We start from the raw sequence: 24,562 nt of genomic DNA on the forward strand, positions 1-24,562 counted from the left end.
GGTAGATGGGGGTTTTCCTTTTGTTTTCCAGAAGATGGGGCTATAGCACAACTTTTTGATTTTTGTTACCAGAGCTGACCTTCTGCTAAGGGTTGGGAGCATGAAAAAAAGCAGAGTGGTGGTAAAGTGGGAGGGAGGTATGTACTTAGCACTTGGGGCTTTGGGTATACCCATGGCCAGGTGGGGGGATCTTCAAGTGGGAAGAGTTCCAGAGGTTTGTGGGCCAGCCTCTTGCGGCAGAGAGCAGGAGATGCTTTCCTTCAGTTCTCTTTGCCTACTTCCCTTTCCTTCCCTTCCTCCAGCCACTGGGGTCTCTTCTCAGGGAGCCTGGTTCCTCCAGCTGCAGCGCCCGTTGCCAGGCCGACCCCCACCCGCTGCCTTACCCCGCCCCCTCCTCTGCCGGAAAGGTGGTGCCGGCTCCCTGCGGGCCGCCGCTGCCAGCTCCCCTGCCTGTGCCCACCCGCTCTAGGTACACAGATGGTGGATTTCTCGGGCACCCTGCTATGCTGTGCAGAGGCGCTGTGGGGTTCCCCCCTCCCAGGGTATGTATGTCCAATTAGTTGTAAATCAGAGGGGAGAGAAGAGGAATGACTCACAGCACCATGATGCTGACATCATTCCCAAATAAAATATATTATTAAAATGGATTTATCTTGTTCTCTTTCCTTTTTTAATGTAGCTCCTGCAAAATTTAAACTTGTATATGAAGCTTCATATTTCTGTGGGAGGTTTCTCAACTTTAGCACCACTAATATTTAGAGCTGGATAATTCTTTGTGTGGGGATCCAGCTTGTTCCCTAGAGGATGTTTAGTGACATCCCTGGCCTAGCTATTCTAGATCAGCTTACCCCCCTAGTGCAGGAATGCCTTTCTGGGCCATGACAGAAAGGGATTCAGCCTCTGTTTGAAACCTTCACTTAATAAGAATGTCTTCTTTATCAATTTTGGAATTAATTGTAAGACCTTTATATCAACATCCTATAACTTCTACCAGTGGTTCTAGTCTTAATCACTTGAGTAGCGCAGATTAAACCAAATTCTTTATGAAAAAGTTAATGCACGTTAACAGGCCTTATACATTCTAAAGTTCATTCAGCAATTACTTAAACTCCTCCTTTGTGTTCGCACTGTCCTAGACAACAGGGATAAGCAGATGAAACATGAGTTCTTGGGGGACTTACATACCATCCTGGGGGATGTAGCTAATACTCAAGAGCCTACAGTAGTATGTCATGGGTTGATCAGTGCTGCGAAGAATATCGAAGCAGGCAAAGGTGCGTAGGGAATGCTCTTGTTGGGAGGGAAGGGGTGTGTGGGTGCTATTACTCCTGGCCCTGTCCTCTAATACCCCAAGACCTCTGTCATGCCTACTGTTCCCCAGACCTCCAGTTTCTTTTGTTTCTTCTGGAATGCACATTGCCTTCATCCATTGCTTATAAATGTTTTCTGGACACCTTTGCCTACCTTCTGATAATTCTTCCTGAGTGGAGGTGTCAAGGCTCCTTTTAAAAGTGGCACATGGAGCTGAATCCTGGCTCTGGTCTGATCATTGCAGAGTTGTCCTTAGGAATGTTCTAGCTGCTGTTCTCCTTTTGGCAATCTGAGATTGCACCTGCCTTTTTGGCAGCCTCATCGTGCTGTTGACTCAGATTACAGTCAACAACCCCGAGGTCTTGTACTGTGCTACAGCTTCCACATTGTATACTGGTCCTGAAGGCCAGTGTTTCTCTTGCTGCTTTTGATCAGCTTATTGCACACGGTGTGATCTGAAGGAGTTCGTTTCTGCGTGTCTTCCACAAGAAATACCTGGGCTCTGTGATGGCCCATTACCTTTCACAATCCCTTTTACCTCTGCTTTCTGGTTGTGTTCTAGAGTAGATAATGTTGCAGATAATCCAGCCTCCAGATGAATGAGTAACTACTACAGTTTCATAAAACATCATGAGATACGTGGATAAAAATGAATGTGGAATATTTCCAGGTGGGATTCTTGGCTGGCAATCCTGTAATGATTTCTAAATTGAAAATTAAAAAAAAAAAAAAAAAGCCTTGGATGTCTTTTATCTTCTTGCTTCCAGAATATTTCTTATTCTTCTTGCCTTTAATCCAAATAGTAATACATACCTGTACACTCAATGTAAGCGTTGGTTGGGAGGAATTACAGCCCCTCTTTCCGTCTTCGCAAAGCTTATTTCAGGCTCAAGCTTCTAGCATCTGTTCCATTTCTGGCTTTTTTGTAGACAAAAGATAGAAAATATAGTTGACCCCTGAACGGTATACCTCCCAGGGAGTAGAAAACCCATGTGTAATTTTTGACCCCTCAAAAACTTAACTGCTAACAGCTTACTGTTGACTGGAAGCCTTACCAATAACGTAAACCATCAATTAACACGTATTTTGTGTGTCGTAGGTATTTTATACAATATCTTACAATAAAGTGAGCTAAAAAAGCAAATGTTATTTAGAAAATCATAAGGAAGAGAAAATACATTTACTGTACTGTGCTGTATTTATAAAAAACCCACATATGAGTGGACTGATGCAGTTCAAACACATGTTGTTCAGGGGTCAACTGTACACATCTCTCAAACTGCATTGTACATGCAAATGGTAGATAATGGCAGGGAGTCTGTCCCTCGGTTCCCTTGTTCATGTCACAGAGATTCATAGTCCTGGATTGTGGAGAATGTGATTTAAATACCATCTGTGGCTACTTATCCAGCAGACTGGTTAGATGACAAATCTGCCAAATGAACAGTGTGTGTTTCTAAAAAAGAAAAAGATATCAGAAGAATTTACCATGGAGGATTTAAAAAAATATTATTTATTTGAAAACCATATTAACTTCTATAACTCAAATTAATTAGTTTATAGAGTAAAAGTTCTTTAGAAGATAATTATTTTGCTTACTATTTTCTTTAGTATTTTAGTTGCATAGGTATATTTTAAATGGCAGCTGCTAAGCCAACATCCCTTGCCATAACCTAAGATAACCAAAAAGAATGTACTATCTTAACAGCATTTCAGAAAGTTGGTCTGGGCTCCTCTCACTGGTCCCCCTGGTAGTGCTGTGATTGTGATTTGTGCAAGTGGGGTCGGTTTCTGGCCAGCCAGGCCTGGCTTCAGGATGCCTGAGCCCCTGACGGGCTGCTTATCCAGGCCACAGACCCTTTGCCACGGACGTCCACCATCATTCTGGCTGCCTCCAAACCCCTGCAGAGGCTTTGAAGATGCTCCTTCTGTAGATACCAAATTTTATTCAATGTCCGTGTCTTTGGGGAAGTACTGATGTATAATGCCAGGCCTAAATTTTGCTCTGGCTTTGTAGTTCATTTGCATTTTTCCATTTAGTTTCTTAAAAACCTTACACTAGGCCCTGTGATGGCATTTTGTTTACACTATTTAGCAGCTAGAGTAAAATAATATAGGAAGGATCAAGATAAGGATAGCTGTGTCGTGAACCCAATGACAGAGTTCTCTTCGATGCGCCAGCACACAGAGGGCACACAGACCTGAGGAGGTGCAGACAGCTGGGCACCGACGGGAAGGACCTGGATCACTAGGATCAGAGGGCACACAGACCTGAGGAGGCGCAGACAGCTGGGCACCGACGGGAAGGACCTGGATCACTAGGATCAGAGGGCACACAGACCTGAGGAGGCGCAGACAGCTGGGCACCGACGGGAAGGACCTGGATCACTAGGATCAGAGGGCGCACAGACCTGAGGAGGCGCAGACAGCTGGGCACCGACGGGAAGGACCTGGATCACTAGGATCAGAGGGCGCACAGACCTGAGGAGGCGCAGACAGCTGGGCACCGACGGGAAGGACCTGGATCACTAGGATCAGAGGGCGCACAGACCTGAGGAGGCACAGACAGCTGGGCACCGACGGGAAGGACCTGGATCACTAGGATCAGAGGGCGCACAGACCTGAGGAGGCGCAGACAGCTGGGCACCGACGGGAAGGACCTGGATCACTAGGATCAGAGGGCACACAGACCTGAGGAGGCGCAGACAGCTGGGCACCGACGGGAAGGACCTGGATCACTAGGATCAGAGGGCGCACAGACCTGAGGAGGCGCAGACAGCTGGGCACCGACGGGAAGGACCTGGATCACTAGGATCAGAGGGCGCACAGACCTGAGGAGGCGCAGACAGCTGGGCACCGACGGGAAGGACCTGGATCACTAGGATCAGAGGGCACACAGACCTGAGGAGGCGCAGACAGCTGGGCACCGACGGGAAGGACCTGGATCACTAGGATCAGAGGGCGCACAGACCTGAGGAGGCGCAGACAGCTGGGCACCGACGGGAAGGACCTGGATCACTAGGATCAGAGGGCGCACAGACCTGAGGAGGTGCAGACAGCTGGGCACCGACGGGAAGGACCTGGATCACTAGGATCAGAGGGTGCACAGACCTGAGGAGGCGCAGACAGCTGGGCACCGACGGGAAGGACCTGGATCACTAGGATTAGAGGGCACACAGACCTGAGGAGGTGCAGACAGCTGGGCACCGATGGGAAGGACCTGGATCACTAGGAACAGAGGGCGCACAGACCTCTGAGGAGGCGCAGACAGCTGGGCACCGACGGGAAGGACCTGGATCACTAGGATCAGATGACACCGAAGGCATAGGGCCAGGGGATCTGCTGTGACACTTTTCAAGGACCAGCATAGCGGTGATCAGGGGTGCAACCCCAGACGGACCCTGTCTGTCCACAGCCGAGAACGTTTTTATGGTGTCTATACCCCTGTGCCTGTGGTGGTCAGTTAACGGCAATAGCTTTTCTTTCCTGGTGTCAGTGGCGTTAAAATTTACTGTTTGTTTTTCTTTTCTTCTTTCAGAACAAGCTTGCCTTCCCCTATGTTTTCCAGAAATGACTTCAGCATCTGGAGCATCCTGAGAAAATGTATTGGAATGGTAAATTAACTCTCATTTTTATAATATAACATTAAGCAGATATACGTTTCCCTGTATATTCTTTGGAAGGGAATCTTCATGTTGGCATAAACGTGATGTACGACAAAGTTTATGGAAACTTGTGAGAATCAGAAATTGGGAAAAGTCTTAGGTCTGCCTGACAGAATTTGAACCACTCTTTAATAGGATTTTAATGTGACTTTTCACTCTAAAAAAAATTGGATAAGAAAATGCTCTTTTCCTACTGTCATACCACATTTGTATTTCCCTGTAAAATTACCCAGAAATTCTTTCAGAAAGCACAGATTCACCAAAGTGTAGAAGGTAGTAATTTCATGTACATTTCTTTGTATGAGCTAGTTGTTTTGTACTTTGAGTTTTAAGTGTGATGTATTAGATACTTAGAATGTGTCTCTCCTTAGCTGTGCAGGTAGATTTGATTTGGGGGGAGGCAGCAGATGGCAAAATTTACTATTCCATAAATCCTTAGGTTCTCTTTAAAACAGTAGTCCACAGCACCACCCTGACATCAGTTAGGCTAGAATTCTGAGTAAAGTTATCTTAATTCTTCCAGCACGACCTTTGACCAACTAGAATGATGAAAAGTTTAAAACACGTGAGTCCTAAGCTGCTAAAGAATCTGCCTGGACATTACCTTTTGTAATTTTGTAATTTAATGTGCATCCTGGGAGTCCTCCAAGAACTTTCCCTGCACCAAGAAGTATAGTCAGTTTCTTTTCGTTCTGTGCTTGAAATCCTTGCAACTTGTGATGTGCCCACTTTGGCGTTTTTCTAATGTCCCTGTTCTCTGCATGGGGTTATTTCATCTGAGACTTTCCAAGTGTGACTTCCAAGAAGCGATTTAATCCCAGAAACATTCATTTTAAACAACTATTTTCTGATTCTACTATGTGGAGAGTAATTCAGCTAAGCTCTACAGCCAGATAATGGGATTTATCCCAGCCTTGCTGCTTCCTGTCTGTGAGATCCCAGGGAAGCTACCTTGCCACCCTGGATAGGGTTTCCTCCTGTGTAAAGTTAGGAGACTAATTTGTACCTAATAGGTATATTGAGAGATAAATAACATAACTTACGTAAAGTGTCTAGGAAGTCCCTGGTTTAGCATAATGCTCAATATTATTAGCAGCAGTTAATCCCATTTGAGAATCAGAGCACCTGCCTCTAATCCTATTTTGATTATATTAAGAATCATCAGGACAAACCAAATGTATATATTCTCAAGTAAGATGTTAATTATACATATTACTGTCTTTGGATCTGAAATTTTCCAGACAAAAAATTACTATTTGTATTCTACAGAGTCAAGTATTTCTCAAATCCTTAGTAAACATATTTACCATTATGATTTATATGCAAATAGGCATATATGTGTGTTTAAAATTAAAACCAGTTTCACAAAAGGAATATTCATCATTATAACAAATGATATTTCCCATTATGTTAAATTAATGCTGATTCCAACTCACCGTATTGATTACACAGTCTCTAAGGAATGAAACTCTCCCTATAGAATCGGTACCACATCTGTCAAAGACTATTGGGTCAGCAGAATTTGTATGCAAACGTCAGATGTGGTTGAGTCTTTTTGGACATCATGGAAAATAAGTTTTCTGTATTTGTCCAGCTTGAGTCTGTCTGCTACCATCTCCTTTCTCACAAGTGTCAGATTGAGTGGTGAGGTCATGAATTTGTTCAGGCTAGTGACCGGAGGTTGTCTAGTTTATATCTAAGGCAAGCATTCTGTCTAGATGGAGAATAACCATTCTTTTAAGAGACAGGACACAATGTTCTGTTGGATCCTACCTGTCACACTTTGAAAGATACTCTATTTCTCTAGAAGAATGGTTTTACTTTTATTTTTTAGGTGCAGAACTATTTGTAAATAAAGATTTTCTATTGAGTTTTTAAGATAACCATTCTTAGAGGAACATTTATTAATGTGGATTGAAAGGAAATTAGTGTTTGGAAGCACTGTTCTTTGGGCACTGTCATAGGCTCCCCCTCTCATACGCAGTAGAAACAATCAAAAGGTTTAAGTGTGGGCCAACAATAGAGATTTAAAGTACAATATATCTTGAGAGAGAAATGCAAGTATCATTGCTAGAATAAATTTTTAAAAGTAATTTTTGGTATTGACTCCTCCAACATCGGCCTCCTTCCACCTTCCAAAAGAAAATAGTCCAAAACTTAAAAAATGTAATATCTATAGCTTTTTTGCACTGAAGTTCAAAGCGAAGAAATTTTTTAAAATCCTGCATTGCATTTCTGTGATTCTATTACACTTAATCCATACACTTGAATTCCTTTCTCTGTGGGTAAATCTCAGTTACAAAAGCCATGTACATTTCTTTCAGCCAAGTCTTCCCCAGAGCTTCACATTCCCAGTTTCTCAATTTTATAATAATAAATCTTAAAAGTAGCAGAGGATATTTGGTATCAAACCATAGCTGTTCATGATGTCTCTGTCAAGTTGAGGAGCATACCAAATGAGAGTAGAGAGTATGAGCATCTGCACTGAACTAGGGTCCAGTCCCAACTTTTTAAAAAAAGAATGCCTCTTATGATGATATAATTTTATGGTATAGTGTCATTATTACAGGACATGGTTTTGGGGTGCCTGGCCGGCTCAGTCGGTGGAGCATGCAACTCTTGATATCTTGGGTTGTGAGTTCGAGCCCCACTTTGGGTGTAGAGATTATGTAAAAATAAAAATCTTTAAAACAAAAAACAAAATACCTGACTTTTATGAACTCATGAGAGATGCTTATCTGTCAGGTATGGTCTAGGTATAATTTGTCTTAATCAGGAAGGAAAGTCAAAGTATCTTCTCCAGACATTTGCCGTCCTGGACTGCCATGCCCTGCAGCGCCTTCCCCAGCCAGGCTTGCTTTGACCCCATCCTCCACTTCCACATACGGACACATTTTGCTTTGCTTCTTTCTAAAAAGAATATGGAGACTTATATTTGCAAAACTTAATGACATCCTTCCTTTTTTCTTCCAATCTGTTTTGGACAGGATTATGTTACCAAATGTTGGATTTTACTACATGAAATGAATACTTTACATGACTGATATTTAATTCTAAATCTCTCTGTGATTGAAGCTTTTATAAAACAGATTCTCAGCTCAGAATTAATACTGATACTGGTTAGAGGTTTGAAACCTTTCTTACTCCCATTGCCCTTTTGTTGAAGGGCTTGAATCTCATAATCCCATTGTCCTGTGCTTCCCCTGTTTTTTTCCTCCTCTTCTCTCCCATCCCTTTAGGATTTCTCAGTGGGACTCACCCAGGGGTTAGGTCATGGGTGTTCACACTTAGTGACTTTTGGAACCAGGGCCAGCACCAGGATGAGGCAAATGAGGTATGTAGGCACAAAAGTGGAGTAGGCATTTGTGCTCATGGCTTTGCAGGTGCCAACCCTATGTTTGCTAAATATCCTGGAGTCCTAGAATATTAGTATTGGATTATTATCAGAGATGAAAAAGTTCTGATCTATTTATAAAAACTGACCTTTTAAAGTGAAAATGTTATATCACTCTTTTAAAAATGTCCAGTGGAACCAAATACTGTGGAAATTTGAATGCAAGAGTAAGCTCTTCTTTAAGAGTTGAGAAGTTTATAGTTCCATTTGCTCCTTTAACTCATATTTGCATTCTATATTTCTTATGGAATATTATCCTTAACTTTTTTTTTTTTTTAAGATTTTATTTATTTATTTGACAGAGACACAGCGAGAGAAGGAACACAAGCAGGGGGAGTGGGAGAGGGAGAAGCAGGCTTCCCACGGAGCAGGGAGCCCCGATGCAGGGCTCGATCCCAGGAACCTGGGATCATGACCTGAGCCGAAGGCAGACGCTTAACGATTGAGCCACCCAGGCGCCCCATCCTTAACTTTTTTTTTTATCTTTGAAGGTCTTTTACTGATTACTCTATCATACTTCGTTATCACAAAAATACATACAAAAATAAAAATTTGACAGGATATATCCTGTGAGCATAAGATTTTAAGAATAAAAGTTTCTCTGCATCAATGTATTCTTACAAGTATTAATATATGAGTGATCAAAATAACAAGCATTGCAAAATTTATGAAAATATTAACATAAAAGGTAAAATGTTATTCATAAAATGGATTTTTTCAGTTGGGTTTAGATATCTGAGAATGTCCCCTATTGCTAGAATGTGACAGGATTTTCAGTAATGATTGTTATTTTTTAATAGATTCAAGAATTAAACCTTGCTCATATTAATAGGCAGATGGGAGTAGGAGTTTGGTGTTTTGTTTTTTTTTAACATCTAGCAATATCATTCAGTTCTTTGACCCTTTCCCACCTGTGTACCAAAATTCAGATAACATATATTATCAAAAATATTTTTTTATGATCCATAAGTTGACAACTCAATTAGGACTTCTTCAGTGTTACTAAAAACAAAACTTTAAAAAACTTGAACTTGTGAAAGATCTTGTTAGCCTCCATTGGAGTCCTAGGTGTCTTGGTGTCTGGGAAATGTAAATGTAGCCAGAGAAGCTTTCCCAGGGACTGCAGTCCTTGCCTCACGAAGCTCTCCTCTCACTCACCTATACCTTGTAATAGTGAGAAGGTGTGAGAAAATGGAAATATTTTTCGCTGAAACACACCTGTGTCAGTATAGTAACTTTTGATAAAATGCTTTTATCTTACCCTGAGCTTTAAAATGTTTCCCTCAAAACCACCGCCTTAGCTCGTTCATTTGATGCAAGGTGCCTGCCACACAACCACAGAGCCAGACCATGCTCAGACATGCCTCACGTCAGCGGTCAGGAGTGTGATGTGACTTTGGGGGTCGGATAAACATGTTGGTGTATGTCACTGTGGCACCTGTCCCATTCTTGAATTCTGAATCTAAGATCAGTACAGACCTAGATAAAATGTGGCGCTTTGCCACCGCTGGTACATTATAAACACTGCCTTGAGAGACGGGGAACAGAAACAGCAAAGTAGTTAAACAAAACCTAGCATCTTTACCACCTCACTTTGCAGTGATCTGAAGTCAGAATACCCCAATATGGCAGAAGTGGCTAGAAGTCCCGATTTCTAATGTCAGGTCTTTGCCTTAACTGAAACAGAGAAAGTCCTGGAGCCCTCCTTCAGATTAGTGAATGGGGCCTCAGTTAAAAGAGGCTTCACTGATTCCAGTACTGTACTTCTAACCCTCCCCTCATTTGGCGCCCTGCAGAGTTTTACATTTCAAAGCAAGAATACTATACTATGATTCAGTATGGTGTGAGGTGTTCCCCCCCCACACACACACAACCCACTCCCCACCCCCACCCCTCATCGCAGAAGGGTAGTTGGAAAGGGGAAGTGGGAAAAGAGAAACAGCATGACATCCAGTGCAGGTGTCTGCTTGGGCCTGCCAGTTATTAGGTAAGAGTGCCTGTGGAGGCTGAGCGTCTGGAAATTGGCCCCCTTAAAGCAGCCCCGCCCGCGTGGCTACTAGACAGTCTTTGTGACTGCACCTCGAGTGAATACAGCCTGAAGACTGAGATCCAGTCCCGGCTTCAGCCAGTGCGTCTGTCATCCTTCCACACTCCAGTCTAGTAGTTGTCCAGCCAAGTCTGAAAAGACTCAGCTACTAGACAGGAAGAATGGGAAAGGAATATCTTTCTGTTTACCTTTTTCCTCATGCTTTTCTTTTCTTTTTCTTTGTTTTTACCATTGGTTTGCACCAAGGTGTGCAAAGTGTGGTTCAGTTCATACACAAACACACACCCCTCTCCTGCTCCATAGTTCCTTCATTTCTGGCTGGGTTACCTTCCACTCGTTCCCCTGTTGTGTTCCCCTTGCGCTGGTCTGTGAGAGCTGAGGAACAGTGCTGTAACCAACAGTGAAAGGCATGAGGGCAGCAGGCTTTTTTCAAACTGCTCATCCAGATGGTCCCACGAGGGCTGTCTTGTGAGTTCTTCGTGTGACTGCTTTGGGCATAATCAGTGGTATTCAGACAGCAAGAACCTCTCATGCAAGATAAACTGGTAGATGGTAGACATCTTATGGAACGAGGGGACTGAGCAGCAGAAGATGTGAAAAAGACCTTTGACCCTCCAAAGCCCTTAGATGTAAGAAGGATGAATTTTTACACCCTTGGTAGCTATGGGAGGTGTGCAGGGGTTGGGCGGGGCGGGGGGGGGGTTGTGGAGGAAGGATCCAGTACCAGCTTCATATTGCAGAAGGCACATCCAAGGAACAGAGCTAGGACTGCCGCTAGCACTTGACCATCACTGAAGAGTCTAGAAACCCCCTTAGTGCTTGGGTTACACTCCCGGGTGAGGGCTCTGCCTGCAAGCTGGCTGCTTGGGCAAATGAGCAGACAGATTTAGCCTAAGACCTAAGTTAAGTTTCTCTGGGTAACCCAGGTCTTAAATATTTGCGCATTTGGGTGTTACAGTGTTAGACTTTACATATATAAAATATTTTTCCATTTTAGTTGGGATCAAACTTGGCCTTGCCTTCAGGTTGTTTATGTAGTGCTCAAGTGATGAAGCAGCCTTCTCTCTCTCTTTTTTAATTCTCAGTTTGTCAGCGGATGAGAAATTGCAATTAAGAGTTTCTTCAGTTTCATCATTGGTTGCTATTAATTTGCATGGATAAATTTAAACTTTGTTTTTAGCTGAGTCACAGGGTGGAACTGCCTGGCATAAATACTTAATTTTTCCAGCTGACTGATGCTCCCAGCGATAAAAGTAGTCCAGCTAATGTTTCTTCCTGAAACTTGACCCTCATAATGTGCATTGTTTTCTTTTTTCTGTTACTGGAATCTACACAGTACTAATTAGTTGTATTCAATTAATTAGAGAGTCCAATACCAGACTTATTATATTGGAAGTAAAAATGGTGTCACTATACATTTCCAAGACAGAACGAAATATAGTTTGTGTCACTTGGGTTTTTCATTACATATCTAGGGAACTGTAGATTTTAACAATTAAAATTATTGTAAGGTTACTTTAAAATAATTCAACTAATAGAAGCAATAAAGTTGTAAGTCCATTGCTTTTTATACTCTTTTAAAATAGCTTTTTATACTCTTCTGAGAGGGTGAGGGTGTTATCTCGGACTGGATTTATGTGTATATGTTCTCTGGGATCTGGATCTTTTTCTTTCCTTCGTACTCCTTCTCTGTTAGATGGCCCAGATGTGTGCCTTTATAGTTCCTTGAATGCATACATTCTGAGTTACTAAAAGAAGTAGGAAGGTGTTTAAATTATTCTGGATTATAACATTGGATTTAAAGAAGCTTATTTAGGAATTTTAGGGGCTTTTCAAATGATTAAAAATAACCTGCCCATTGAATTGATGATAAACCATGTCCTTTGTGCTTTGCTCTCCAGTTTACAGCACACCCTCTTTCACTGACTCACTAATTCCTGTAAAGTCCAGCCAGCTGGTGTTGAGCAGCCAGTGGCCAGTGGACCCTTGATCATCCCATCCTTGCCTGGATATTTTCCCTGGGAAGATATATGTGAAGAGATGCAGTGCACCTAGCGTTGCTTTTGAGATGAAAGATTAAGTCCCTCGGCCAGGACTCTCTCATCTGCTGTAACTAGGCACAGGCAAAAATGCTGTCACCCCTAGCACATCTACTGCCTCAGGGAGTATTTTGTCCTTCTAGTGCTGTTTGGGGGGGAAAAAAAATCCAGAAATAAGCTTAGCGGTAAAGTTCTTCATTCCTGTAATGGAAGTTTCACCCTACTGTTGTACATGATAAAGTGAAACGTAGAGAACAAGAACAGCATGGTGTGGGTCACATACTAGTCAAAGGGTAGGGCTTGAGTCGTCCCCCTGGTGAGCCCCTGTCGTCTTGGTGACTGGATGGAGCAGCCAGGCAGCAGAGAGCCTTCCCATGGGACGGCAGCCATCCGTCCTGGCTGGGGCTCCAGGAAGTGTCCTCTCCTTTACTCCCTCACCCCTGAAAGCCAGAACTCAGAAGCCAGGAAGCGCCTGGGCAGCTCAGTCGGCTAAGCCTCCAACTCTTGATTTTGGCTCAGGTCATGATCTCGGGTTCGTGAGATTGAGCCCTGTGTCGGGCTCCGCTCTGGGCATGGAGTCTGCTTAAGATTCTCTCCCTCTCCTGCCCTTCCCCCTGCTCACATGCACTCTTTCTTTCTAAAATAAATAAAATCTTAAAGAAAAAAAAAAAGAACTTGGAAGACAGGCTGCCTTCTGAGTAGCTTTTCTACAGCTCAGCCTCCCAGGTGACAGGGCAAAGTATCCTAATTTTCGAGGCCCCCTTGCCTCTCCGCGTCTTGGAGGATCTGGCGCTCTCGCATGTGTTCTTAATGATAATAGCTAACATTGCTCACTTACTGTATGCCTGCTACTGTTCTAAGTGTCATATATGAATTAACCTTTACAAGCCCTGTGAGGTACACAATGAAATCCCCATTTGGGGAGAGGTGAGGGACTTACTCGTGGTGACACAAGCATGAGTTGGCAAGGGGCCTTTGATCTCAGAGCCCATTCATAAAATGTACCATCCTAACCATTTCTAAGCGTGCAATTCAGTGGAGTTCATGCATTCACTTTGTTGTGCAGCAGTCCCCACCATCCACCCAACCTTTTCATTGTGCAGAAGTGACACTTCATACCCAGTGTCACCAGGAGCTCTCCGTTCCCCGCCCCCAGTCCCCGGCAGCCACCATGCTGCTTTCTGTTCAGAACTCACTCTTCGAACCACTTTAGTGTCCCTGGAACTTAGGACTGGACTAACCTGAGCGGATTTTGTTGCTCTTCTTTTTCCCTTCTGCCACTTTGTTTCTCTCTTGTACATTTTATGATTAGCATGTCAGTGTGTGGGTTGTAAGGTGGTCCAGTTTCTGCGGGGCAAGCTTGTTAGCTTCCTTTTGCCAGGCTGAAAGTATTAGACTTTAAAATAAATCTCCTGTTTTACTCCTGATTAAAAGAGCAAAACGTGTTCATTTTAGGAAGCTTAGAGAATACAGAAAAGTGTAAAGAAGATAATTAAGATCACCTGTACTACCCACTCCTCAAGGCAGCAACTGTTAATTTGTTCGTGCTGTGACCTTCTGGCATTTGTTTCTAGATCTATAGAACCTATTTTTGAACATGTTGCTTTGTAACCTACCTTTTCCCACATTTTGCCATGTGAACTGTTTTACATCATTAAAAAAGAAGGTTTGACTTCAAGGAGCCTTGTATTCCAGTGAAAGAGTCAGGAAAGTCTAGTGCATTGTGATAAATGCCTGAATAGGCATAAAGTCAGTGGGCACGGGGACTGCAGAGGAGCATGTCGGGGAGGGGCACCTGCAGTGTGGTGGAGTCTAAGATACTCTCCCTCCCCCTGGGAACTGTATTACTGTAGAGTTAGCAAGATGAGCTGACATAGCAGCGGGCAGTCTCATACATGATCAAGGGCTAAATTGTGAGATCTAGGTTCTGGTCCTCCAGGAGTTGGAAGAAGCGAGAAATCAATGAGCCCTAGAATGGTTGAAGAGGAGAGACTTGGGCTGGGCCTTGAAATATGGGTAAGATGTACAAGAGTTAAGGGAAGAGAGCAAGGCATTCCAGGTCAGGGTTGACCCTGCCAGGTCTTTTAACCCAGTGCCTAAAACAGTGCCTGGCACCTAGTAGATGCTAAATGAAATTTCAAAGGTATTTTGAAAAAATTCAATTTCTAATGCATATTCTGTACTGCAAGTTTGTGTAGAAGAGATTTTCTTTGAGGTATAGCTGACAAAATTGTAAGATATTTAAAGTCTTCATCACAGTGATTGGATATGGTATACATTGTGAAAGGGTCCCCTTGAGTTAATTAACACATCAGTCACCTCAGTACTTTTTCTCTGTGAGAACATTTAAATTCTACTCTTAGCAAATTTCATTTATGCAAAACAGTGTTATCAACTATAGTTGCCATGTTATACATTAGATCTTCAGCTCTTACTCATCTTATAACTAAAAGATTGTACTGTTTTACCAATCTCTCCCTATATTGCCTACCCACAGCCCCTGGCAACCACCTCCCTACTGTGTTTCTATGAGTTTGCCCTTTATGGTATTTTTCTTTTGTTTTTGTTGTTTTTTTTTCCACATATCAGTGATACTGTGGAGTATTTGTCTTTCTGTCTGGCTTATTTCACTTAGCATAATGCCCTCTAGGTTCATCCTTGTTGTCACAAATGGCAAGATTCTCTTCTTTTGTAAGGCCAAATAATATTCCTGTGTGTGTGTGTGTGTGTGTGTGTGTGTGTGTGTGATTTTCTTGACCACACTAATCACATTTTCTTGATCCATTTATCTTTTGATGGACACTTAGGTTGTTTCCATATTGGCTATTATAAATATTGCTCTAATGAGCATGGGAGTGCAGATGTCTTTTCAAGTTAGGGTTTTCATTTCTTTGGGTAAATATTAAGAAGTGGAATTCCTGGGTCATATGGCAGTTCTATTTTTAAGTTCTTGGGGAACCTCCACTGTGCTTTTCATAGTGTCCGTACCACTTTACATTCCCACCAGTGGTGCATAAGGGTGCCTTTTCTCCACATCATTGCCAGCCATTCCTCTCTTTTATAGACGTAAAACAGGTGTGACGTGGTATCTCATTGTAGTTTTGATTTGCATTTCCCTGATGATTAGTCATGTTGGGCACCTTTCATGTATCTATTGGCTATTTGAATGTGATCTTTGGAAAAATGTCTATTCAGTTCCACTGCCCATTTTTTAATCTTTTTTTTCTATTGAGTTGGAAGAGTTTAGAGAGAGAGAGAGAGAGAGAGAGAGAGAGAAGATAGTAACCTCTTATCAGATACAGGATTTGTAAATATTTTCTCCCATTCTGTAGGTTGCCATTTTATGATGTTGATGATTTTCTTTGTTGTGCAGAAGCTTTTCAGTTTGATATAGTCCCAGTTGTTTGTTTTTGCTTTTGTTAGTTTTGCTTTTGGTGTCAGATTAAAAAAAAAATCATCATGAGACCTATGACAAGGAGCTTACCCCTTGTGTTTTCATCTAGGAGTTTTATGGTTTCAGTTCTTATGTTAAAGTCTTTAATCCGTTTTGAGTTGACTATTGTGAATGGTATAAGATAGTGATCTAGTGTCATTCTTTTGCATGACTGTCCAGTTTTCCTAGCACCATTTATTGAGGAAATCCCCCATTGTATTTTCTTGGCTCCTTTGTCAAAAATCATTTGGCCATATAGGTGTGGATTAATTTCTGGGCTCTCTGTTGTATTCTATTTACCTGTATGTCCAGTTTTATGCCCCTACCATACTGTGTCAGTTACTTTGGGTTTATAATCTTGTTTGAAATCAGGAAGCAAGATGTTAGCTGTGGGCTTGACATATATGGCCTTTATTATGCTGAGGTATGTTCCCTCTCTACCCACTTTGTTGAGAGTTTTTATCATGAAAGGATGTGGAATTTTGTCACATGCAGTTTTTGCATCTATTGAGATGATCATATGATATTCATTTTGTTAATGTGGTGTATCACATTGATTTGTGGTGTTGAACCATCCTGCATCCCAGGAATAAATCCCACATGATCATGCTGTATGATCCTTTTAATGTACTTTTGCGCTTGGTTTGCTAATATTTTGTTGAGGTATTTTGTATCTGTGCTCATCAGAGATACCGGTCTATGATTTTTTCTGTGGTATCCTTGTCTGGTTTTGGTATCAGAATAATGCTGACTTCATAAAATGTGTTTGGAAGTGTTCCCTCTATTCTTTTTTTAAAGAGTTTGAGAAGTACAGTCTGGCAGAATTTACCAGTGAAGTCATGTGGTCCTGGATTTTTGTTTGTTGGCTGGCTTTTGGTTACTGCTTCAGTGTCCTTACTGATAATTTGTTCAGATTTTCTCTTTCTTCATGATTCAGTCTTCATAGGTTATATATTTCTAGGAATTTATTGATTTCTTCTAGGTTTTCTCATTTGTGTTGGCATGTAATTGCTCATAGTAGTTTTTTATGAGGCTCTTTTTTCCTTTTTTTCCCTACAGATTTATTTATTTATTTTAGAAAGAGCACGAGCAGGGGGAGGAGTAGAGGGAGAGGGAGAGAGAGAATCTCAAGCAGACTCCACACTAAGCGTGGAGCCCAGTGTGAGGCTCAATCTCTCGACCCTGAGATCATGACCTGAGCTGAAATCAAGAGTTAGATGTTTAACGGACTGAGCCGCCCAGGCACCCCTCCATGTATTTTTTTTTTTAATTGAACTGTAGTTGATACCTAATGTTAACACTGGTTTTAGGTGTACAACATAGTGATCCAACTAGTCTATATATTATGCTATGCTCACCACAAGTGTAGCTGTGATCTCTCACCATACAGTGCTATTATATTGATATATTGCCTTTGTTGTACCTTTTACCCCCATGACTTATTCATTCCATAACTGGAAGCCTCTGTCTCCCACTCTCCTTCACCCATTTTGCCTGTATGATCCTCTCTATTTTTATGGTATCAGTTGTAATGTCTCTCCATTTACAATTTTTGAGTCTTCTCTCTTTTTTTCTTGGTGAGTCTAGTTAAAGGTTTGTCTACTTTTTGAAAGAACCAGCTCTTAGTTTCATTGATCTTTTCTATTGTCTTTTTAGTCTCTATTTCATTTATTTCCCTCTGATCTTTGTCATGTCCTTTCTTCCAGTAACTTTCAGCTTAGTTCTTTTTCTAGTTCGTTGAAGTATAAGGTCAGGCTTTTTATGTGTGATCTTTCTTGTTTCTTAATGTAGGCATTTATTGCTGTGAACTTCTCTCTTAGAATTGCTTCTGCTGTATCCCATGAGTTTTGGCATATTGGATTTCCATTTTCATTTGTCTCAAGATGTTTATTGATTTTCCCTTTGAATTCTTCTTTGACCCATTTGTTGTTCTATAGTGTGTTTTAAATCTCACATATTTGTAAATTTTTCCGTTTTTTTTATTGTAGCTAATTTTTCTTTTAACATTTTATTTATTTGTCAGAGAGAGAGCACAAGCAGGGGGAGCGGCAGGCAGAGGGAGAAGCAGGCTCTCCGCCGAGCAGGGAGCCCCATGCGGGGCTCGATCCCAGGACCCCAGGATCATGACCTGAGCTGGAGGCAGATGCTTAACCCATTGAGCCCTCCGGGCGTCCCTCTTGTAGTTCATTTCTAATATCATACTCTTTTGATTAGAAAAGTTCCTTGATATCATTTGAATCTTCTTAAATTAATAATATTGAGACTTACTTGTGCTGAATGTATAATCTGTCCTGGAGAATGTTCCATATGCATTTGAAAAGAATGTGTATTTTGCTACTGTTCAGTGGAATGAAGGTTCTGTATATGTCTCTTGGGTTTAACATATCATTTAAGTCCATTGTTTCCTTGTCTATCTGGATGGTCTATCCATTGTTAAAAGTAAATATTCAAGCCCCTTACTTTTTATTGTACTCTTCTGTAAGTACATAGCAGTGCAGCCCCAACTGTTGATGCTGCTTTGTCTCTGGGGGAAGGAGCATTTTCATGTTTTTACTTCCTTATTGTTAAATTTTATATGTAGAGTTACGTATTCCTCTATTAGTGTTTTGTTTTGTCTTGTTTTATTAAAGAAAATAACTAGGGAAGGTATTTTTTAGGAGAAGGAAGAGAGCCTGAGACATCACAATAAAATAAACTTTGGTAGTCCAAGTTTTCTGACCTGGGACCCAACAGTGAATTTCTGAAGTTAATGAGATCTCAAAGATACATAGTGCAGCCTTCTTTTCTTTGTCCCCTTCTAGATTCCTATTCTCCCTGGTCTCCCCATTGAGACAGCAATAAACCTACTATTTCTTTTAATTAGGTTGAGCTGCTACATGGCTGTGTATTCTGCAATATTTTATGGTAATGAATGAGCTTAATTTTTTTAATGCACTCCAGTTGTATTTTTGTGAAGGTTACATTATTTTTAATTGTACAGATCAATAAGAATGTGGATGTTGAGAGGGGAAAAGTCAGAGGTAAGACAGGTGGCATTTAAGCCTTGGGAATGTTCACCTGACCCATGTAGGTTTAGTCAGCAGACTTTATTAAAGACCTGATTTCCAAAGGAAAGGTAAATAATGGTATGAGGAAGGTTGGGAAGATCATCAGAATATTCTAGAGAATACCAAGATAAATTTCTTACCTAGTGAATTTTTTAAAGACTTAATGATGCCATTGTTTGCTGGCAGGGTAGGGCAAACAGAGTTGAAAATTCAAGTCAGAGACCACCCCCCACCCCCACCCCGACCAATTATTACATTATGTTTGGAAGTCTGTTGTGATTGTGTCATTCTAGCAGACAGAATTTAAAACCTGTTCTATAAAATGCATTATAGCCTTCTAGTACCAAGTCCCCAAAGTGTAGTAGATTTGAGTGCTCAGGAAACCTCAGTGTTGTTCAAAAACAGTCTGAGATTTCTTTTGGAAAATTAGCACAAAAATGGTATATCACTGATCATTAGCTCACTGTGAAGATTTTTGTTTTTTGTGTCTGCATCACCTTTCTATCCCATTTCCTAATTCTGTCTGAGGCAGATTTATTAATACTCATCATCTAATGCTCACCAGATTGTGGGCTCCTCGAAGTCAGGGAGAATGTTTGGGTAGTCTTTGTGTTTCCTTCCGTGCCTAGAACAATATACTCCATATTGTTAGGTGCTCTGGAAAGATTTGTGAAATTGAACTGAGACTAATTAAATTTCACGGACTGTTGTTTTCTATTACTTCCTTCCCAGGAACATGTTAGGTAAATATGGCAGCAGGTAAGTTTGCCGTGTCTATGGGACATCAACATTTCCATTTTCTTGTGAAATAGGAACTGTCCAAGATCACCATGCCAGTTATATTTAATGAGCCTTTGAGCTTCCTGCAGCGACTCACTGAATATATGGAGCACACATACCTCATCCACAAGGCCAGTTCATTCTCTGATTCTGTGGAAAGAATGCAGGTATGTGTCAAACTAGCACAGAAAGGGCATGAGTCTTAGAGACTTCTCTGCCATCTCCACCTCCAAAACATACACAGAATTTGTGTTAAATGCAATGTGAGTTTGGGAAATGTTATTAAAATGAGAGTGTTTGGAGTATCCTCTGTGTTCCCTCCCCCTGCCATCCTCTAGCCAGAGTGCCACCACGGTGGAAAGACCAGTGACAATTGCAAGACAAGCAGAAGGTGGTCCATAACCAAATCTGGATGTTAGTGAGCTGTTTCTGAGTCTCCATTTTAGAAAGTAGCATGGTCTTGGGGGAAACAGCTCAACTTTTCTTCTTTCAGACTTTCTTAGGCTGTTCCCAAGAAGGAACGAACACACACATACACACATAAATACGTATATTTATGCTTATGTATGTAAGAAGTGTACACACTGTTACAGGTTTAAACAAAAGACAACAAGCAATTGCACTTCTTAATTTTGTTTTGGGTAGAAGATGCTTCCATGGTGTGTATGGATGGGTTAGTTACAGGCGGAGCAAGTAGACACATTGTTCTCCTTCAGACAAAGCCATGGCATTCTTAACAGAATCTTTCTGTTCTTTCATTTATATCAGTCGGCTTTTCCCAACCTTATGGGACTTGATACCAGTGTTCACTTATGTCTCTTTTTCCCTATCCTAAAAATGTTGTACTTTTTAGAAATTTTAAGAGAATTAAAAGTAATTTGGGGTTTAAGAGTTTTTTTAAAAGTTCTTGAGAGAATCTGTAGCACTCTTAGGGTGTTATAAAAACCATATGGCTCGGAATGACTGGAGTAAGGGACTCAGTCGTTTTCATTTTGAATGCCCACACTGGCATATTAAGTTGCTAGAGCTGTATTAAAAATCCAAAGTAATTAAACTCCTCAAAATAATTTTGTAAATGACTGTCTTCGCAAAATTTCCAGTCCTCAAAGAATGGGGAGCAAGCTAGGCTCTTTTGAACTTCTAATGCTCTGTCCCACAGTGTGTAGCTGCATTTGCCGTGTCTGCCGTGGCTTCTCAGTGGGAACGCACTGGAAAGCCTTTCAACCCGCTTCTCGGAGAGACCTATGAATTAGTTCGGTAAAGATCTTTCACTTTTTGAGATGGGTTTTGTATGATTTATATAGCTTTTCAGATGAAGAGGGACCATTACCAACATTTTGCATTACTGGAGCAAGTTAAGAGTTTTGATGTTTGTTCTGTTTTAGAGACTGTGTCAAAAATGTGGAAATGTACATGTAATGCACCATTATGAAAAATAATTACAAGGATTTCAATATTTCTGATCATGTGGGATTAGTAATTCTTTTCTCCTTCTGTAGATCATAAGATATGATTGGAGTTTTTTTTAATACCCATTTAATATATACTAACATAAATGTATACTGTTGGCATAAAGGCAATGACTGCATCTACAGGTACAATTCTGTGTGCCTATTGTAGCCTGCTTCTTTACCCACAGTTAGGGAATTCATTTGGCTGTAGTTTTTCTGAATCTTCCTTTTCATCTCTGCACAAGTTTTGATATCATTTGTATTGTAGATGTTTGAAAGGGCAGGGACACATTAGATTCCTCTATCTTAATATCAGCGGAATAAGTTTTAAATTTGCATGGCTGATGTTGTCAATTCATTCAGGTTGCCCAAAGTCACGTGCCTGTTCTTTGATCTGTTCAAGTAGCTAGAACCAGTTTAATACTTTAACATCGCCTTTTGACTGAAATGACAGTAATGTACATATTGTATGGTAAGAGTTAATTATAATGCTTTTTTTTTTTTTTTAAATCTTAAGAGATGACCTTGGTTTCAGACTCATCTCCGAGCAGGTCAGCCATCACCCACCCATTAGTGCATTTCATGCTGAAGGATTAAACAATGATTTCATCTTTCATGGCTCAATCTACCCCAAACTGAAGTTCTGGGGCAAGAGTGTGGAAGCAGAACCCAAAGGAACCATCACTTTGGAGCTCCTTGAGTGAGTTGATATCAAGCCATTAAACTCTTTTCATGTATGCCTACTCATAAGTATATAAACTTGCACACAGACCTAACAGTGTTGTTCAAAAGCTGGAGAAAAAGAAACAGCTTTTATACGGTGTAAATTATCTACCTTTCTGTAAAAGAATTGAGAAGCACTGCCATAGCCCTTGTTTATCAATTTAGGTATGTATGAAAAATTGAACTTGATGTTTGACTGTGGTGTTTGGATCTATTTTAAGATAGAATGGAGTCAGTTACTCCATGATAGTTCTTAAGAACCGCTTTCTGTACATCAAGGCAATGTTTTCTTTAACATCTTTCAAAATGAATTCACTTTGAGAAATACTGAAATAATAATTGTGTGACCCATCTTAGACCTTAGGTAAATTTGAAAGTTCTCCTCTTTTGCAATAGGAAAAAAAAAAGATTAGCGTGGAATATCTTTCCATTTATTTATGTCTTCAATTTCTTTCACTAATGTCTTGTAGTTTTCAGCATACAGGTCTTTCACTTCCTTGGCTAAATTTATTCCTAGGTATTTTATTCTTTTTGATGCAATTATAAATGGGATTGTTTTCTTAATTCCATACTCATGGATTGTAAGAGTTAATACTATTAGTATACCCATACTATCCAAAGCAATCTGTAGTTTCAGTGTAATTCCTATCAAAATTCCAATGATGTTTTTCACAGAAACAGAGCAAAGAATTTTAAAATTTGTATGGAACCACAAAAGATACTGAAAAGCCAAAGCAATCTTGATAAAGAAGAAAAAAGCTGGAGGCATCACACTTCTTGATTTCAAACTATACTACAAAGCTATGATAATGAAAACAGTATAGTATTGGCATAAAAAACAGACACATGATGAGATGGTTGGAGCAGAACAGAGAGCCCAGAAATAAACCCATGCCTATATGGCCAATTTATGAAAAAATGAGGAAAGGACAGTCTCTTCAACAAATGGTGCTGGCAGCTAGCTGCAAGAATGAAACTGGACCACTGTCTTAAACCACACACAAGTTAACTCAAAATGGATTAAAGATTTGAATATAGGACTATAAATTTCCTAGAAGAAAATATAGGTAATGAGGTCCTTGACATAAGTCTTTGTGAGGATTTTTTAAATCTAACACCAAAAGATAAAGCAAAACAGCGTGGGAGGAAAAAAGGAAAAAAAATGTGGGACTACATCAAACTAGAAAGCTTCTGCACAGCAAAGGAAACCATCAACAAAATGAAAAAGCTACCTACAGAATGGGAGAAAGTTTTTGCAAATCTGTATCTGATAAGGGGTTAACATCCAAAATATATAAAGAACTCCTACAACTCAATGGCAAAAAAGCTAAGAATCCAATTTAAAAATGGGCAGAGGATCTGAATAGACATTTTTCCAAAGAAGACATACAGTTCGCCAACAAGTACATGAAAAAGCGCTCAGCATCACTAATCCTCAGGGAAATGCAAATCAAAACCACGATGAGATCTCACCTCACACCTATCAGAATGACTGTTATCAAAAAGACTAGAAATAACAAGTATTGGTGAGGAGAAAAGGGAACACTCATGGCACTGTTGGTGGGGATGCAAACTGGTGCAGCCTCTGTGGAAAACAGTGTGTGGAGGTTCCTCAAGGAATTAAAAATAGAACTACCATGTGATCCTGTAATTCTACTTCTGGATATTTACCCAAAGAAAATGGAAACACTAACTTGAATAGACACCTACACCCTATGTTCATTGCAGCATTATTTACAATATATGGAAACAGCCTAAGTGTCCATCCATGGATGAATAAAGAAAATGTGTATATATACAATGGAATATTATTCAGCCATAAAAACAAATGATATCTTTCTATTTGCCACAACATGGATGGACTTTGAGGGACATTATGCTAAGTGAAATAAGTCAGAAAAAGACAAATACCGTATGACCTCTCTTACATGTGGAAATAAGTAAGTAAATAATAAAAAGTAAAAAACAAAATAAGCTCATAGGCACAGAAAACAAATTAGTGGTTACCAGAGGTAGGAGGGAGGAGATGGAAGAAATGAGTGAACTGTTGTTGTTGTTTTTCATTTAAGTAAATTGAATTAATTTTTTAAAAGACAAAAATTAGATTTAAATTCAAAGGTGGTTCCTGTTCTAGTTAAAATGGAGTGAGCACCCTGTAGTCTATCTTTCCTATGGATTACAACTGGCCAGAAGACATATAGCAACTATCCAAGGACTCTGAAGAGTAAAGAATCACAGATTGATACAAATGTCAATATCTCTCCCTAATCAAAGACTTTAAAGCAGCTCTTATAACTGTGCTCCATGAGATGCTCCATAAAGATGAACACTCTTAAAATGAATAAGGACATTCTAGCAAAGAAATTGAAGTATTTTTGGAAACTTTAATACTGAAAATTACAGTAACAAATACAAAAACTGGGATAGGCTTAGTAGCAGAATGAAGATGAAAGTATGTACAGGATCTGTTCGCTGAACACCACACAATACTGGTGAAAATAAAGAACAGTTGAGTAATGGAAGACATACTGTGTTTCAGTATATTTGGAAGCCTTAATAAATAGTTGATGTCAGTTCTCCCCTAATTGATCTAAAGTGATCTATATTTGAACACAATCGAGATAAAAAGTTCCAGGATGATTTTTAATATAGAAAAGTTGATTCTAACATTT

At 40.5% G+C, this 24,562-nt stretch overlaps 1 protein-coding gene across 8 annotated transcripts in view; it reads left to right on the plus strand.

The window, feature by feature from the left end:
• OSBPL1A (oxysterol binding protein like 1A) overlaps positions 1–24,562 on the plus strand; it is a 220,197-nt gene that overhangs the window by 184,320 nt on the left and 11,315 nt on the right. For all 8 annotated transcript variants that reach the window (XM_078060491.1, XM_078060494.1, XM_078060493.1 and 5 more), the window contains 4 exons: positions 4,850–4,925; positions 19,749–19,883; positions 20,876–20,973; positions 21,685–21,867. In XM_078060491.1, coding sequence (XP_077916617.1) covers positions 4,850–4,925; positions 19,749–19,883; positions 20,876–20,973; positions 21,685–21,867 — 492 coding nt within the window. The remainder of the gene's footprint in view (positions 1–4,849; positions 4,926–19,748; positions 19,884–20,875; positions 20,974–21,684; positions 21,868–24,562) is intronic.

This window comes from Halichoerus grypus, chromosome 13, assembly GCF_964656455.1.
Source record: "Halichoerus grypus chromosome 13, mHalGry1.hap1.1, whole genome shotgun sequence".
Lineage (NCBI taxonomy): Eukaryota > Metazoa > Chordata > Mammalia > Carnivora > Phocidae > Halichoerus > Halichoerus grypus.